Source organism: Rhinopithecus bieti, unplaced genomic scaffold, assembly GCF_001698545.2.
Source record: "Rhinopithecus bieti isolate Rb0 unplaced genomic scaffold, ASM169854v2 scaffold_11744, whole genome shotgun sequence".
Lineage (NCBI taxonomy): Eukaryota > Metazoa > Chordata > Mammalia > Primates > Cercopithecidae > Rhinopithecus > Rhinopithecus bieti.
The window spans coordinates 389,399-403,508 of NW_016807094.1; the positions used below are offsets into that span (position 1 = coordinate 389,399).

Below are 14,110 nucleotides of genomic sequence, written 5' to 3' on the forward strand. Positions count from 1 at the left end.
GTGCAGTGGCGAGATCTCGGCTCACTGCAACCTCTGTCTCCTGGGTTCAAGCGATTCTCCTGCCTCAGCCTCCCAAGTAGTTGGGACTACAGGCACAAGCCCGACTAATTTTTTTTTTTTTTTTGAGACTGAGTCTTGCTTTGTCGCCCAGATTGGCACGATCTCAGCTTACTACAACCTCCACCTCCTGGGTTCAAGCAATTCTCCTGCCTCAGCCTCCTGAATAGCTGGGACTACAAGTGCCCACCACCACGCCCAGCTAATTTTTGTATTTTTAGTAGAGATGGGGTTTCACCATGTTGGCCAGGCTGGTCTCGAACTCCTGACCTTGTGATCCTCCTGCCTCGGCCTCTCAAAGTGCTGGGATTACAGGCGTGAGCCACTGTGCCTGGCCAAGCCCAGCTAATTTTTGTATTTTTAGTAGAGATGGGGTTTCACCATGTTGGCTAGGCTGGTCTTGAACTCCTGGCCTCAGGTGATCTGCCCACCCTGGCCTCCCAAAGTGCTGGGATTACAGGCATGAGCCACTGCTCATGGCCACTGCCTAAGCACCACCGAGCCTGAGGAACTGCAGTTTCAGCTTCCATTATCTCATAATGAAGGTCCTTTTCTCTTTGAAGGAAGTATGAGATGCCCAGAGGGGACACATCCAGCCTAAGGTAAGCCTGCCAGGGGCTCCCCCATCACCTGTCCTCAGCTTTCAGCAGCCAGACAGCCACTTGCTTTTGTTTCTGCCACCCGGCAGCCCCGAAGAAGGCCCTGCTGTCTTGGCTGGCTGAGCTGAGTACTGTTCTGGGAAGGAGCTGCCCCCCTTTTCCTTCAAATCTTGCCCCCTGGGTGGCTGTTTGATTCCACACAGCTCTGAGTGGGGACTGACCAGGGGCTGAGAGGTGAACAGGCACTGGCCTAGGAGCTGGGAACCCTGGGACTAAGGCTCAGCGTGGTCCCTTTCCTGGCTGTGTGTCCTTGGGCAAGTCATTTGACCTGAGTCTGTCTAGAATGAATTTGTTCCTATGGCAAGTAGCTGTGGGGTGGGCTGTGAAGGTTAAATCATGCAGGAGGGAGGCAGAAGGGGGTGTTAGTCCTGCTGGTGTCTTCCGTGCAGGGTCAGGGACATAAAGGAGGGTAGGGCCTATGCAGTGTTGGTGACCATGCTTCCTCTCTCCCACAAGGGGGATGGGCTGGGTGTTGGAAGCCTCGGAGCTGGTACCCAGCTCCCCTCTCCCCTGGCTGGGACAGAACGGGGAGGAACCATCAGGATCTGTGTGCAGACAGGGGTGGGGGTGGGCCTGGGGGGTTGGACTTTCCAGCCCCTCAAAAGATGTCGCTGTCTCCCCCCAAGGTATGATTTTTGCAACAGGATGGAGAGCCAGGTGCAGGGGTTTGAGGCTGAGGAAGGGTTGATGCTGGCAGCAGATATTATGCGGGGGGATGATTTCACGCCTGCAGAGGAGTTGGTGCCCGAGGAGGAGCTGGGGACTGCCGAAAAGGTGCCGGCTGAGGAAGGGGTGATGGAAGAGGCAGAGCTGGTGTCGGAGGCGACTGAGGCCTGGGAGGAGGTGGAACCGGAGCTAGATGAGGCAACGCGGATGAACATGGTGACGTCAGCCCTGGAGGCCAGTGGCTTGGGCCCTTCACACCTGGACATGAAGTATGTCCTCCAGCAGCTGGCCAACTGGCAGGATGCCCATTACAGGCGGCAGCTGAGGCAGAAGATGTTCCAGAAAGGGGAGTGCCTCCACGGGGGCCTCCCTGCCACCAGCCGGACAAGCTGCAGATCCTCGTGCCAATGAAAAGAGAGGGTGGATAAGCTCCCTGAGTGCTCACCCACCCCAGCCTGGCCCTACCTGGCGTGCTGATTTGCTTGGACTTTGCATATCGTTTGCACAGGCATATCCGATCCCCTTCAGTGGGAACTGCAGTGCCAGTGCTCATTTATGTAGCATTTGCTTAGGATTTCAGATCTCTATCCCCTTTTCTCCTGGAGGCTGGGCTGGGGGTCAGGACTGGGACTGTGCCCCCACACGGTGCCTCAGCTTCCCGTCTCTGCCTGCCTGCTTCCTCTGCCCCCCACCCCTGCCTCCTCTGTCCCCCAGGCTCTCCAGCCCTGCAGCAGTGGCAGCAGCAGTCAAAACAAACATGGGGTGGGATTGTGGAGCTACCCAGGGGCTGAGCCAGGCTGGAGGACAGGCCCAGCTACCCTCCCAGGGCCTGGGAGGAAGAGGGGCCTTCTGGGGCTGCCCAGGCTACAGGGACAAAGGCGTCTACCAGCAAGGGCCACAGTTGGACCAGTCTCCTGGGTGAGTCGGAAGGTGTGCTAGGGCCTCCTGCAGGGTTGGGAGGTGGAACAGGGTCTCCTCTCCCCAGCCAGAAACCCCAGTCTGGGAGCTGCACCTGCTGAGTGCAGGCCTTGTGAGCCCTGCCTCTTTAAGGAGTCGCGGGACATGAAAGAGAACCTCGTGACACTCATACACAGTAGCCATTGTACATGTGTCAGCTCCCATCAGCCTCATTCCCTGTGGCAGGCGATGTGTCCCCATTGGTTAGGTGAGGAGGATGAGGTTCAGAGATCTAAGGACACTTGTTCGGGGCCACACGGTGAGGGGTAGATCTGAGCCTGTCCTCTCCACTCCTGTGCTGTAGCACCTTCACTGGACCATCCCTCCCCTCTAGTACTGTCCTGGTACCCGCTCCGGCCTGTCCCTATTCTCATGGCCCTTGGTCACTGCAGGGTGGAATAGCACTAGCCTCAGCAGGCCTGTCATGTAAGCTTGTGCAGGTTATAAACTGAACCATGACCTTTATGGCACATGCAGGGGGCAACCTGCATAATTACCAATGGCGACTTTCCGTGTCTTTCTGATACAGTTGTCCAGACCCCTGCCCACTGCCCAGGCCAGGTCTATGGTCTTCAGTGCCCTGGTTCACATCCACCTGCTTCTCTTCCAGGCTTTGCTGTTCCCTAGCAGCCTGCAGAGGCCCCACAGAGCTTGAGGCCCCTCCTTCTACCTGGCCAAGCCCACACCCCCAGACCCTCCTTCCCATCCTCTGAAATGGGACCCTGTGTCTGTCACCAGCCCACCCTCTGTGTTCATGAACCTGGGCTGGAGTTTGGGGACCCAGGCCTCCACCCTCTTCAGGGACAGGCGGTAGGAACCCCGGCTGTCGCTCTGTAGCTGGTACAAAAGCTGTGGCTGCCAGGCCTGGGTCACATGGCAGCCCAGGGAAGGCCCACTGGCTACCAGGCCCAGCCGTGAGTGGGGAATGGCCCAGCTTCCACGGGTGGGGAGTTGTGAGGCCCCTCACCCCTTGATGCCCAGGCTAGCGGTGGCCACCCTGGTTCTTGTTGACTTGAGGGACCTGGCCGTCTTCCCTGTTCTTCATCCTTTCTTCTCGGTCCCTACTTACTGTTTATAACCACAAGTGTCTCTCTGTGTGGGTTCGTGAGGGCCCCTCTGCCCAGTGGTGTCTCCTCTCCCTCCCTCCCCTCCCTCTTCTGCCAGTGTCCTGGGGGTGTCCAGGCTCCCACCCATGGCCCAGCCCCTCTCCCCTCCCTGTTGATTCCCCCCCTCCCTGCCCCTGGCTTCCTCTTCCATGTTCCACCCTCTCCCACACCTTTGTTCCTCAATAGCTGGGGGCTGGGACTCAGGCCTCCTGCAGGTGCCTGCCCCGCTCCACGCGGCGCCTCTCAGCCTCCTATTGCTTGTCAGCCTGTGCGCAAGTGGTGCAGGAAATAAAGGATCTATGCACTCCTGGCCCAGCTTCCAGCCGTCTCTCTAGGGAGTGTGTGTGTGCACGTGTATGTGTGCAGGCATGTGCATGTACACTTGGCAGGGTGAAGTTGTGGAGAAAGGGTGGATGCTGATATTGAAGAATGTACCAAGAACTCGTATTAAATATGCCGTTTAATCATAGCAGCAGCTCCTGGAGGGCAGTGGGTGATAAGTGTCTGTCAGATGGAGAAACTCAGGCCAGAGTAGGTTAAGTGATGCTCTCACCAGCAGATCATGGCTGGTGTGGAGCTGGGATTTGAGTTCATGTTTCCCTGATCCTTTCACCCCAGAGACTCTGACTCAGTGTCCTGGCTGTGAAAGATAGGACGGAAGTGAGTCACCCACTGTCTTAGGGTGAAGTCCCCAGAGCAGACCTGGAACAGTGTTTAGGAACATGTACAGTCGCCCTCCATGTCCTCGGGCTTTGTGTCTGTGGACTCAGCCAATCACAGATAGAAAATATTTGGGGGAGGCTGGGTGCAGTGGCTCACGCCTGTATTCCTAGCACTTTGGGAGGCTGAGGTGGGTGGATCACTTGAGGTCAGGAGTTTGAGACCAGCCTGGCCAACATGGTGAAACCCAGTCTCCACTAAAAATGCAAAAATTAGCTGGGTGTGGTGGTACATGCCTATAATCCCAGCTACTTGGGAGGCTGAGGCAGGAGGATCACTTGAACCCAGGAGGCAGAGGTTGCAGTGAGCAGAGATCATGACACTGTACTCCAGCCTGGGCAACAACAGAGTAAGACTCCATCTCAAAAAACAAGAAAATACCTGGGAGAGGCCAGGTGTGATGGCTCATTCTGTAATCCCAGCACTTTGGGAGGCTGAGGTGGGCGGATCATTTGAGGAGTTCGAGACCAGCCTGGCTAACATGGTGAAACCCCGTCTCTACTAAAAATGCCAAAAAAAAAAAAAAATTAGCTGGGCAAGTTGGCGGGCCCCTGTAATCCCAGCTACTTGGGAGGTTGAGGTGAAAGGATCACTTGAGCCTGGGAGGCGGAGGTTGCAGTGAGCTGAGGTTGCACCACTGCACTCCAACCTGGGTGACAGAGTAAGACCCTGTCTCAAAAAGGAAAGAGGCCGGGCGCGGTGGCTCAAGCCTGTAATCCCAATTTCCCTAACCGCACTATCATTGGGAGAGCGGAATAATGGCGAGGACAGGGTGGGATCACATTAGAGGCTCAGTCTGGAGTACTTCAGGACATACCTGGCTAAACAGTGATAACCCCCGTCTACTAAAAAAAATACAAAAATACTACCACCGGACGAATTGCTGGCCGCAGCGCCTGTAGTCCCAGCTACTCGGATGCGAGGCAGGAGAGTGGGCGTGACGGGGAGGACGGCAGCTTATCGCAGAGAGACGAGATCCGGCCACTGCACTCCAGCCTGGGCGACAGAGCGAGACTCCCGCTCCAAAAAAAAAAAAACCTTATATTATATTAGCTCTAGTAAATTAATATATATATATACTTTATACTACTGTAGAATACTCTGTAGAGACTGGATAATAAATATATATATAAATATATATATGAATATGCTACTAAATAAATATATATATATATACACACCAGAGTTATCCCACCCCTCAGGTGGGGGAGTTAGGGTGTTTATCCTCTGTCATCTGACACTGAGAGATGCTTCTGGAGGTATTTAACTGCCCTGCACTTGGTCCTGAAGGAAACTAGAATATGTTACCTCCAAATATGCCACTTTGGCATAAGGACTATTTTGAGCTGAAGGCAGTTGAGAAGAAGCAGATACAAGAAAAGCTCCCTGCCCTCCTATTTGCATAAAAACAGGACATACATTTTCAATAGTGTCCATCAACCAGGAAGGATAAAAGTTAAATCTCCAGGCTGGGCACAGTGGCTCATGCCTGTAATCCTAAGACTTTGGGAGGCTGAGGTGGGTGGATCTCCTGAGGTTGGGAGTTTGAGACCAGCTTGAGCAACATGGAGAAACTCTGTCTCTACTAAAAATACAAAATTAGCTGGTCGTGGTGGCACACGCCTGTAATTCCAGCTACTTGGGAGGCTGAGGCAAGAGAATTGCTTGAACCTGGGAGGCAGAGGTTGCAGTGAGCCGAGATTGCCCTATTGCACTCCAGCCTGGGCAATAAGAGTGAAACCCCATCTCAAAAAAAAAAAAAAAAAAAGTTAAATCTCTGGAGACAACTTTATTTTTTTGGTTTCCATAATTTGGACTTATGTTATTGATACTCAGTGAATAAAATGTTGATTTTTGATGCATTACAATACACTTTTTGGTAGTAGTTGCACAATGTTGATTGTTTTATTTACTAAATACTGCAACCTCCAAATTGCTTTATTTATTTATTTATTTATTTTTTTGAGACAGAGTCTCTCCCTGTTGCCCAGGCTGGAGTGCAATGGCGTGATCTCAGCTCACTACAATCTCTGCCTCCCAGGCTCCAGCAATTCTCTTGTCTCAGCCTCCCGTGTAGCTGGGATTACAGGTGCACACCACCACGCCCGGCTAATTTTTGTATTTTTAGTAGACACAAGGTTTCACCATATTAGGCTGGTCTCAAACTCCTGACCTCAGGTGATCCAGCTGCCTTGGCTTCCCAAAGTGCTGGAATTACAGACGTGGGCCACCACGCCTGGCCAAATTGCCAATTTTTACATGGTATTTCTGGCAATGGTGGTGGCTCCTCTCTCTGAATACATAAAATAGTTCATTCAATCCATGGTTTCATATTCCTTTGTTATTCTGTCTACTGCTTTAAAATACATTCAGGCTGGGTGCGGCGGCTCACACCTAGAATCCCAGCACTTTGGGAGGCTGAGGCGGGTGGATCACCTGAGGTCAGGAGTTTGAGACCACCCTGGCCAACATGGTGAAACCCCGTCTCTACTAAAAATTACAAAAATTAGCCTGGTGTGGTGCTGCCTGCCTATAATCCCAGCTACCTGGGAGGCTGAGGCAAGAGAATCACTTGAACCTGGGAGGTGGAGATTGCAGTGAGCTGAGATGGCACTATTGCACTCCAGCCTGGGTGACAGAGCAAGACTGTCTCAAAAAAATAAAATACATTCAAATAAAATAGAAGTTACTTGCAGTGAGTGCACACATACAATAGCGAGGAGGGCCGAGAACATAATTAACCAATACTCTTGTGTTCAGAGAATAGTCTGAAACCATGGGACTGAAGCTTGCTCCTACGGACTTTCTCAAAGTATTCTTGGTGGACATAAGGTTACCCTCACTCAACGCAAGGACACATCTTCTGCTGTGGTGGGAGGATACAGAATGACAATTTCATTTACATAGAATATTTTCCTTCTGTAAATGTCTGGAACAAGTCAGAGACAACTTTAGACCCTTTTCAGCCTGGAGTGGCACCGGCACAATCTCCATAACAAACCTGACCCACTAGCCTTTATCTACCACTCGTTTTCCATATAGCTGCTTTCCCATTCACAGTTAGCCACCCCTGGAAGTCCAACCTAGGCTGGAGCTTGGGGGTCCAAACCTCAGCCCTCTTCTGGGACACGCAGTAGGAACCCCAGCCCTCATTCTGCAGCTGGCTCAAGAGCTGTGACTGCTGGGCTTGGGTCACCGGTGGCCCAGGGAGTGGGAGAAGCCAGGGGGAGGCCCACTGGCTACCAGACCCAGCCCTGAGTGGGGACAGGGCTCAGGTCCCATGGGTAGAAAGCTGTTTCCCACACACAGCTACCCTTGGAAGTCTAAAAGTTGCCGTCCTTTATCTTGCCTGTGAATGTATTGTTCTTTGTTGAAGATGCTCTGTGAGCCTGAATTCTCCCGTCCGAGTACTAACCAGGCCTGACCGTGCTTAGTTTCCGAGATCAGACGAGACTGGGTGCGTTCAGGGTGGTGTGGCCGCAGACACTGTGAGCCTGAATTCTAAGCTACCTCTCTGAGTTATTCATCTCTGGGTACTTCGTGTGTTGAATGTGTGATACACATGTTAATAAATTTGCTTGCTTTTCTCTTGTAATCTGTATTTTATTACAGAGCCCCAGCCACGGACCTAAGATGGGTAGAGAAAACCCTTTCCCTCTTTTTATTTTTTGAGACAGAGTCTTGCTGTCTCCCAGGCTGGAGTGCAGTGGCGCCATCTCGGCTCACTGCAAGCTCTACCTCCTGGGTTCACGCCATTCTCCTGCCTCAGCCTCCCGAGTAGCTGGGACTACAGGCGCCCGCCATCACGCCCGGCTAATTTTTTTTGCGTGTTTTTTAGTAGAGACGGGGTTTCACCGTGTTAGCTAGGACGGTCTTGATTTCCTGACCTTGTGATCTGCCCGACTTGGCCTCCGGAAGTGCTGGGATTACAGGTGTGAGCCACCGCGCCCAGCCCACTTTCCCTCTCTTATAGCCCCGAGGTAATGCTGTCAACAGGCACAAGAACAATGACGAAATGGGGTGAGACACCAGCAATGCCTGCGCCAGCCATTCATGAACAATTATTTACAAATATTTATTGGATTCCTACTATTCTTGCCACGAGGGATACAGAAGGGAGGGGGGACTTGTCACACTCCCAGTTTCCTGTTTTGCCAGAGAGGCAGACAATAAACTGGCAAACAAAACAACTACAGATTGTGAAATGTGCGCTAAAGAAAATATTTTGCTGTTGTGAGACGAAGCAACGAATGTTAAGAAGCCGTGTTTACTCCTTTCTGCTTGTCAGCAGTTTCACAAAGCCCCTGACTCTGTGACTACAGACGTGCAGCCCTCTGGAAAGATGCTTTGAAGACAGCACAGGAGAGAGCCCAAGGCCCCATACGTCTCTTGGCTGAGTCACTACATTTCTTTTCTTCTTTTCTTTTTTTTTTCTTTGAGAGAGGGTGTTGCTGTGTCACCCAGGCTGGAGTTCAGTGGCGCAATCTCGGCTCACTGCAACCCCTGCCTCCCAGGTTCAAGCAATTATCCTGCCTTAGCCTCCCGAGTAGCTGGGACTACAGGCACATGCCCGGCTAATTTTTGTATTTTTAGTAGAGATGGAGTTTCACCTTGTTGGCCAGGCTGGTCTTGAACACCTGACCTAAAGTGATCCACCTTCCCCGGCCTTGCAAACTGCTGGGAATACAGACGTGAGCCACTGCGCCTGGCTTGAGTCTTCACATTTCTTAAAAGAGAAACGATCCTAGTCCCTGGCTTTTCCCACATGTAACATTTCCAAGATGACATCTGATGAGGTTAGTGATGATGCCTTTGTGATCTAGGACCCAAACCTTGCTGTGATTCTGCTGTCATGTAATTCTGAGCAAGTCTGATGGGATTTTGCATATACAGAACCTCCACCTTCAGCCCCCAGCTGTATATAAGCAGTGGGCTGAAACATGGTGCCAGAGTCTGCTCCTGGGCTGGAGGCCTCAATCTATAGTCCTCTGTAAGACTTCTGAATAAAACTAGCATTCATTCTTTAAAAAGCTTGATTTTTTCTCTTTTATTTGACCCATAGTAGAGAATGACTGGGTCTATGTGTGAAGGGTGAGGAGCAGAAGGGGTCGGTCTCTCAGGAAGAGGCATTTCACCCACGAGCTAAGGAGGAAAGGGGAGCCCACCATATTCGTGCCTGGGGAAGAGCATTGCAGGCACAGGGAACGGCAAAGTCAGAGGCTCTGAGAAAGAGAGAACATGGCACGTCTGTGTAAGCTCAAGAGGAGGAAGAGGAGGAAGCCACGTGGCGCAGAGTAGGAGGAGAACCTCGGGGCTAGCTTTCAGGGCTGTGACAGGGAGTTCAGGTTGTATTCTAAGTGCATTAGGAAACATTGCAAGGTTAAAACCAAGAGTGACACGGTTTATCTTTGAAAAAGCTTACTCTGAGGCCGGGCACAGTGGCCCACGCCTGTAATCCCAGCACTTTGGGAGGCTGAGGCGGGCGGATCACCTGAGCAGCTTGGCCAACATGGTGAAACCCCATGCCCACTAAAACTACAAAAAAATTAGCCAGGTGTGGTGGCGGGCACCTGTAATCCCAGATACTTGGGAGGCTGAGGCAGGAGAATAGCTTGAACCGGGGAGGCAGAGGTGGCAGTGAGCCAAGATCCCGCCACTGCACTCCAGCCTGGGCGACAAGAGTGAAACTCCGTCTCAAAAAATAAAATAAAAATAAAAAAAGTTGACTCTGGCTATGAACCCTACCATCTGTTATCCTGCCCACACCTGTGGATTCTTGTTCGATGTGGGGCTCTGGGGGACCCAAGAAAAATCAGAGTCCCTGCCCCTAAGAGGCACTCAGCTGTCCTCCCTGCCACAACTTCACCCCTAGATGAGTCCCCCTCCTCTGCCCTACAGCACTGACACAGTCCATTGATCCACTGGAAACTAGTTTATTTTTGATTAGTTTTTCAGGGGATAGGGCTGGGGTGGAGTGGGAGGTGGCTGGGCTCTGCAGCTTGGTTCTAGGGTTGTTGGTTCTCATCCTCGGCACTGCGGCGGCCAAAGTCCATCCATCCATAGGCTTCTTCTTCTTCCTCCATCCATGGTCCCTGCTTCTTGGATGGGTCTGAGGAGGTGAGAAAGGCGAGAAAGGGGGAAGGATGACTGCCTTCCAGGAACCGAAGTCAGGGCCAGTCTGGGGAGACCTTGGCCAAACCTGGCCGAGTGAGGCAAGCAGGGCAGTCAGCAGCTCCTACCTGCCACGAGGTGTGGGGGACCCTGGGGTCCCAGCTGTCTTCGGTGGTGAAAGACTGGGCCTTGCTGGTCCAGCCAGGGTAGCTCCAGGTTCCTGTTGGCCCCTGTACCTAAGGGTGCATCTGGCTGCTGGGAGCGGGGCTTCCAAGAAGCTTCAGAGAAGGCAGCCAGAGCCAGTGCAAAGATCAGCGCATACAAACACAGTTGTTGCATCTCGTCTGCAAAGGGGAGAAAGGACTAGCTTAAGGGTGAGGCTGTCCCCACACAGGCCCAGAGGCAGGGGACTGAACCATGTGGCTCCAGGCCTCTACCTGCTGATGAGTCTGCAATTTTTTTTTTTTTTTGAGACAGAGTTTCACTCTTGTTGCCCAGGCTGGAGGGCAGTGGTGGGATCTCGGTTCACTGTAACCTCTGCCTCCCAGGTTCAAGTGATTCTCCTGCCTCAGCCTCCAGAATATCTGGGACTATAGGCACGTGCCACCATGCCTGGCTAATTTTTGTAATTTTTAGTAGAGACGGGGGTTTCACCACGTTGGCCAGGCTGGTCTCGAACTCCTGACCTCAGGTGATCCACCTGCCTCAGCCTCCCAAATGCTGGGATTACAGGCGTGAGCCACCGCACCCAGGTGAGTCTGCAATTCCATGTGGAGTTGTGGACTATTTCTGCAGTTTAATTCTCCAGTTTCTGCCAGCTCCACGCCACCCCTGAAGTCTCATGTTTTTTCTCTTTACCTACCCCGATTACAGCCACTGCTTCTCTTGGAGAAAGTCAAATCCTAGGGCAATGGTTTTCCTAGGTTCTATTCTGCAGAATTTGAGGCCATGTTAGTGGCTCTGTAGTTGTTTAAGTCATGTAATTTATTTATTTATTGAGACAGGGTCTCACTCTGTCACCTAGGCTGCAGTGCAGTAGTGCAATCACTGCCCACTGCAGTCTCTACCTCCTGGGCTCAGGTGATCCTCTCACCTCAGCCTCCAGAAGAGCTGGGACTACAGGCTTGCACCACCATGTCCACCTAATTTTTTGGTACTTTTTGTAGAAACGGTGTTTCACCATGTTGCCCAAGCTAGTCTTGAACTGTTGGGCTCAAGCAGTCCTCCCACCTCAGCCTCCCAAAGTGCTGCGAATACAGATATGAGCCACTGTGCTCGGCCCAAGACTTGTTATTTAAAGTGAACGTTTTAGGCCAGGCATGGTAATCCCAGCACTTTGGGAGGCTGAGGAGGACGGATCCCTTGAGCCCACGAGTTTGAGACCAGCCCGGGCAACATACCGAAACCCCATCTCTACAAAAAATACAAAAATTAGCCGGGCATGGTGGCATGCACCTGTATTCCCAGCTACTTGGGAGGCTGAGGTGGGAGGATCACTTGAGCCGGGGAGGTGGAGGTTGCAGTGAGCCGAGATTGCACCACTGTACTCCAGCCTGGGCGATAGAGTGAGACCTTGTCTCAAAAAAAGAAAAAAACTGAAACTTTTAAATAGTAATACCAAAGGAACATAGACATCCAACTGTGTTACAGACCGCATGTTACCACTTTGGAGACTGCAGCACATTCAACTCTTGACCAGCTCACACTGTTTTTTTGTGCAGCCCTGAGAGGAAAGGTTCCCCTGTCATTTTTGCTTAACTGAGGAATATCCTGTGATTATAATTAAGCAGTTAAGAAAAAATTAAGCTGTCACCATTAGCAATTATGTATCAGGGTGAATCAAGTTTGGGGAAAATATAATACAGAACTAAACTGGAATCTCAAACAAACGTAAAATTCAAATGGTCATCTGTTCCCTGGACTCACGATTTTTGTACTCTTTTAGTCTCATTATTCTGATTGGCTTTATCCTAAGAAAATGATAAAAATTTTCTCTTGTCAGAATATATTTGTATTAATAAAGTACTGCTTTTAAGTTTTTCTTTTTTTCTTTTTGTGAGACAGAATCTTGCTCTGCCTCCCAGGCTGGAAGGCAGTGGCTGGAGTGATCCTGGCTCACTGCAGCTTCGACCTCTTGGGCTCAAGAGGTCCTCCCACCTCAGCCTCCTGAGTAGCTGGGACTACAAGTGTGCACTACTATGCCCAGCTAATTTATTTGTTTTTATTTTTAGTAGAGATGAGGTCTCACTATGTTGCCCAGGCTGGTCTGGAACTCCTGAGCTCAAGTAATCTGCTTGCCTCAGCCTCCCAAAGTGTTGTGATCACAGGCATGACCCATGGTGCCTGGCCATTAAGTTTTTCATAATGAGGTTCTCTGTTAGGTTTTCCTTGAAAGAAAAGAATTCTGCTGCTGAAGAAATGTTTGAAAACTCAGTGATCTGGAGCTGTACTGTCAGATGCTAACCACACGTTAGTTGTTCAGTGTTGTAGCCACCAGTCACGTGTGGCTCTTTACATTTAAATTAATTAAATTAAAAAATTACAGCCAGGTGCAGTGGCTTACACCTGTAATCCCAGCACTTTGGGAGGCTGAGGGGGTCGGATCACTTGAGGTCAGGAGTTTGCGACCAGCTTGGCCAACATGGTGAAACTCTGTCTCTACCAAAAATATAAAAAATTAGCCGGGTGTTATGGCAGGCGCCTGTAATCCCAGCTACTCAGGAGGGTGAGGCAGGAGAATCGCTTGAACCTGGGAGGCGGAGGTTGCAGTGAGCTGTGATCACGCCACTGCACTCCAGCCTGGGTGACACAGCAAGACTCCGTATAAAAAACAAACAACAACAAAAAACTTCCTTACACTAACCCCATTTCAAGCACACATGTGGCTAGTGGCTACCATATTGAACAGTGCAGATAAAGAACATTTCCCGCATCATAGGATGTTCTTTTGGATGGTACTGGTCTAGGAAAGGGCTTGAAGTGGAATCCAGGAGCTGTGGATTCCCATGCCAGCCCTGCCTAAAAGTCCCTGTGACTTTGGGCAAGTCACATCTTGCCTCTGGGTCTCAGTTTTCTCATCTGAGAGAGAGGAGAAGAACCCCAGTCCTCCTCACCTCCCAGGGCTGGGAGGAGTGTGAAGGGAGAGGCTAAGAGCAGGGCCCCGGCTGGGGCAGAAGGGCAGGTGGAAGGCAAGGCTGGGAATACAAGGGTAGGTACTGGAGCCAAGACCTAGTTCCATCCTGGGATAAAGAAAGGGTCCCAGCTCTGGAGACCCCAAGGAGTGAGCCCCAGACTCTGGCCAGTGGTCTGATACCTTGATGGGGGAGAGGACCTGTCACCCCACTTCCCAGCCTCTCCCCTCTCCTCCTGGGTTTTCTCACCTGCAGAGCTGGGAGGTGTGTGGTGTGGCAGTTGGGCCTGGTGCCTCTCAGGTCTCTGCTCTGCCTGGTGTTCCAGGCCTGCCTTATAAAGCTCTCAAGGTCCCTCCCAACTGTGCTCCCCCCACCCCTACCCTGCCATATGAGTCCAGGCGAGAGGAATGGGGTGGGGCACAGGTACAGCCCATCGCCCTGCCCCGCCCTGTCATTTAGTGTCGGTCAGTCATCCAGGATGTGGGGGAAGGATAGGGGAGTTGACCTTCATGGTGAGGGGCTGGAGCGGGGTGGTGGCAGCTCTCCAGCTGTACCTAAGGGGCAGGAACCAAGCTCCCTTGGTCAGGAGCAATGCTCCCCACCACATCCTGGGGGTCAGAGGCCTGGTACTCATCTCTCGAACTACATAGGGACTTTTGTGGGTGGTGGTAGGTGAGGGAGTGAACCCGATGGGCTTAGATTC

The 14,110-nt window shown here is 51.7% G+C and overlaps 2 protein-coding genes across 2 annotated transcripts in view; one reads left to right on the forward strand and one right to left on the reverse strand.

The window, feature by feature from the left end:
• HAP1 (huntingtin associated protein 1) overlaps window positions 1-3,755 on the forward strand; it is an 11,602-nt gene extending 7,847 nt beyond the window's left edge. Inside the window, 2 exon segments of the mRNA XM_017880137.1 lie at window positions 621-659; window positions 1,343-3,755. Of these exon segments, the coding sequence (XP_017735626.1) occupies window positions 621-659; window positions 1,343-1,793 (490 nt within the window). The 3' untranslated portion in view covers window positions 1,794-3,755.
• Window positions 3,756-10,082: 6,327 nt separating this feature from the next.
• GAST (gastrin) lies at window positions 10,083-13,730 on the reverse strand. Its single transcript, XM_017880249.1, has 3 exons — window positions 13,657-13,730; window positions 10,405-10,620; window positions 10,083-10,274 (listed from the first exon to the last, which is right to left on the reverse strand). The coding sequence occupies exons 2-3, from the start codon at window positions 10,613-10,615 to the stop codon at window positions 10,171-10,173; spliced, it is 315 nt and encodes a 104-aa protein (XP_017735738.1). The 5' UTR covers window positions 10,616-10,620; window positions 13,657-13,730; the 3' UTR covers window positions 10,083-10,170.
• Window positions 13,731-14,110: the final 380 nt, after the last annotated feature.

Coding starts and splice junctions, on each gene's coding strand:
- GAST (XM_017880249.1), bottom strand. CDS start 10,615: ATGCAACAACTGTGTTTGTATGCGCTGATCTTTGCACTGGCTCTGGCT. Junction 10,275..10,404: donor TCCCCCACACCTCGTGGCAG/GTAGGAGCTGCT, acceptor TCACCTCCTCAG/ACCCATCCAAGAAGCAGGGA.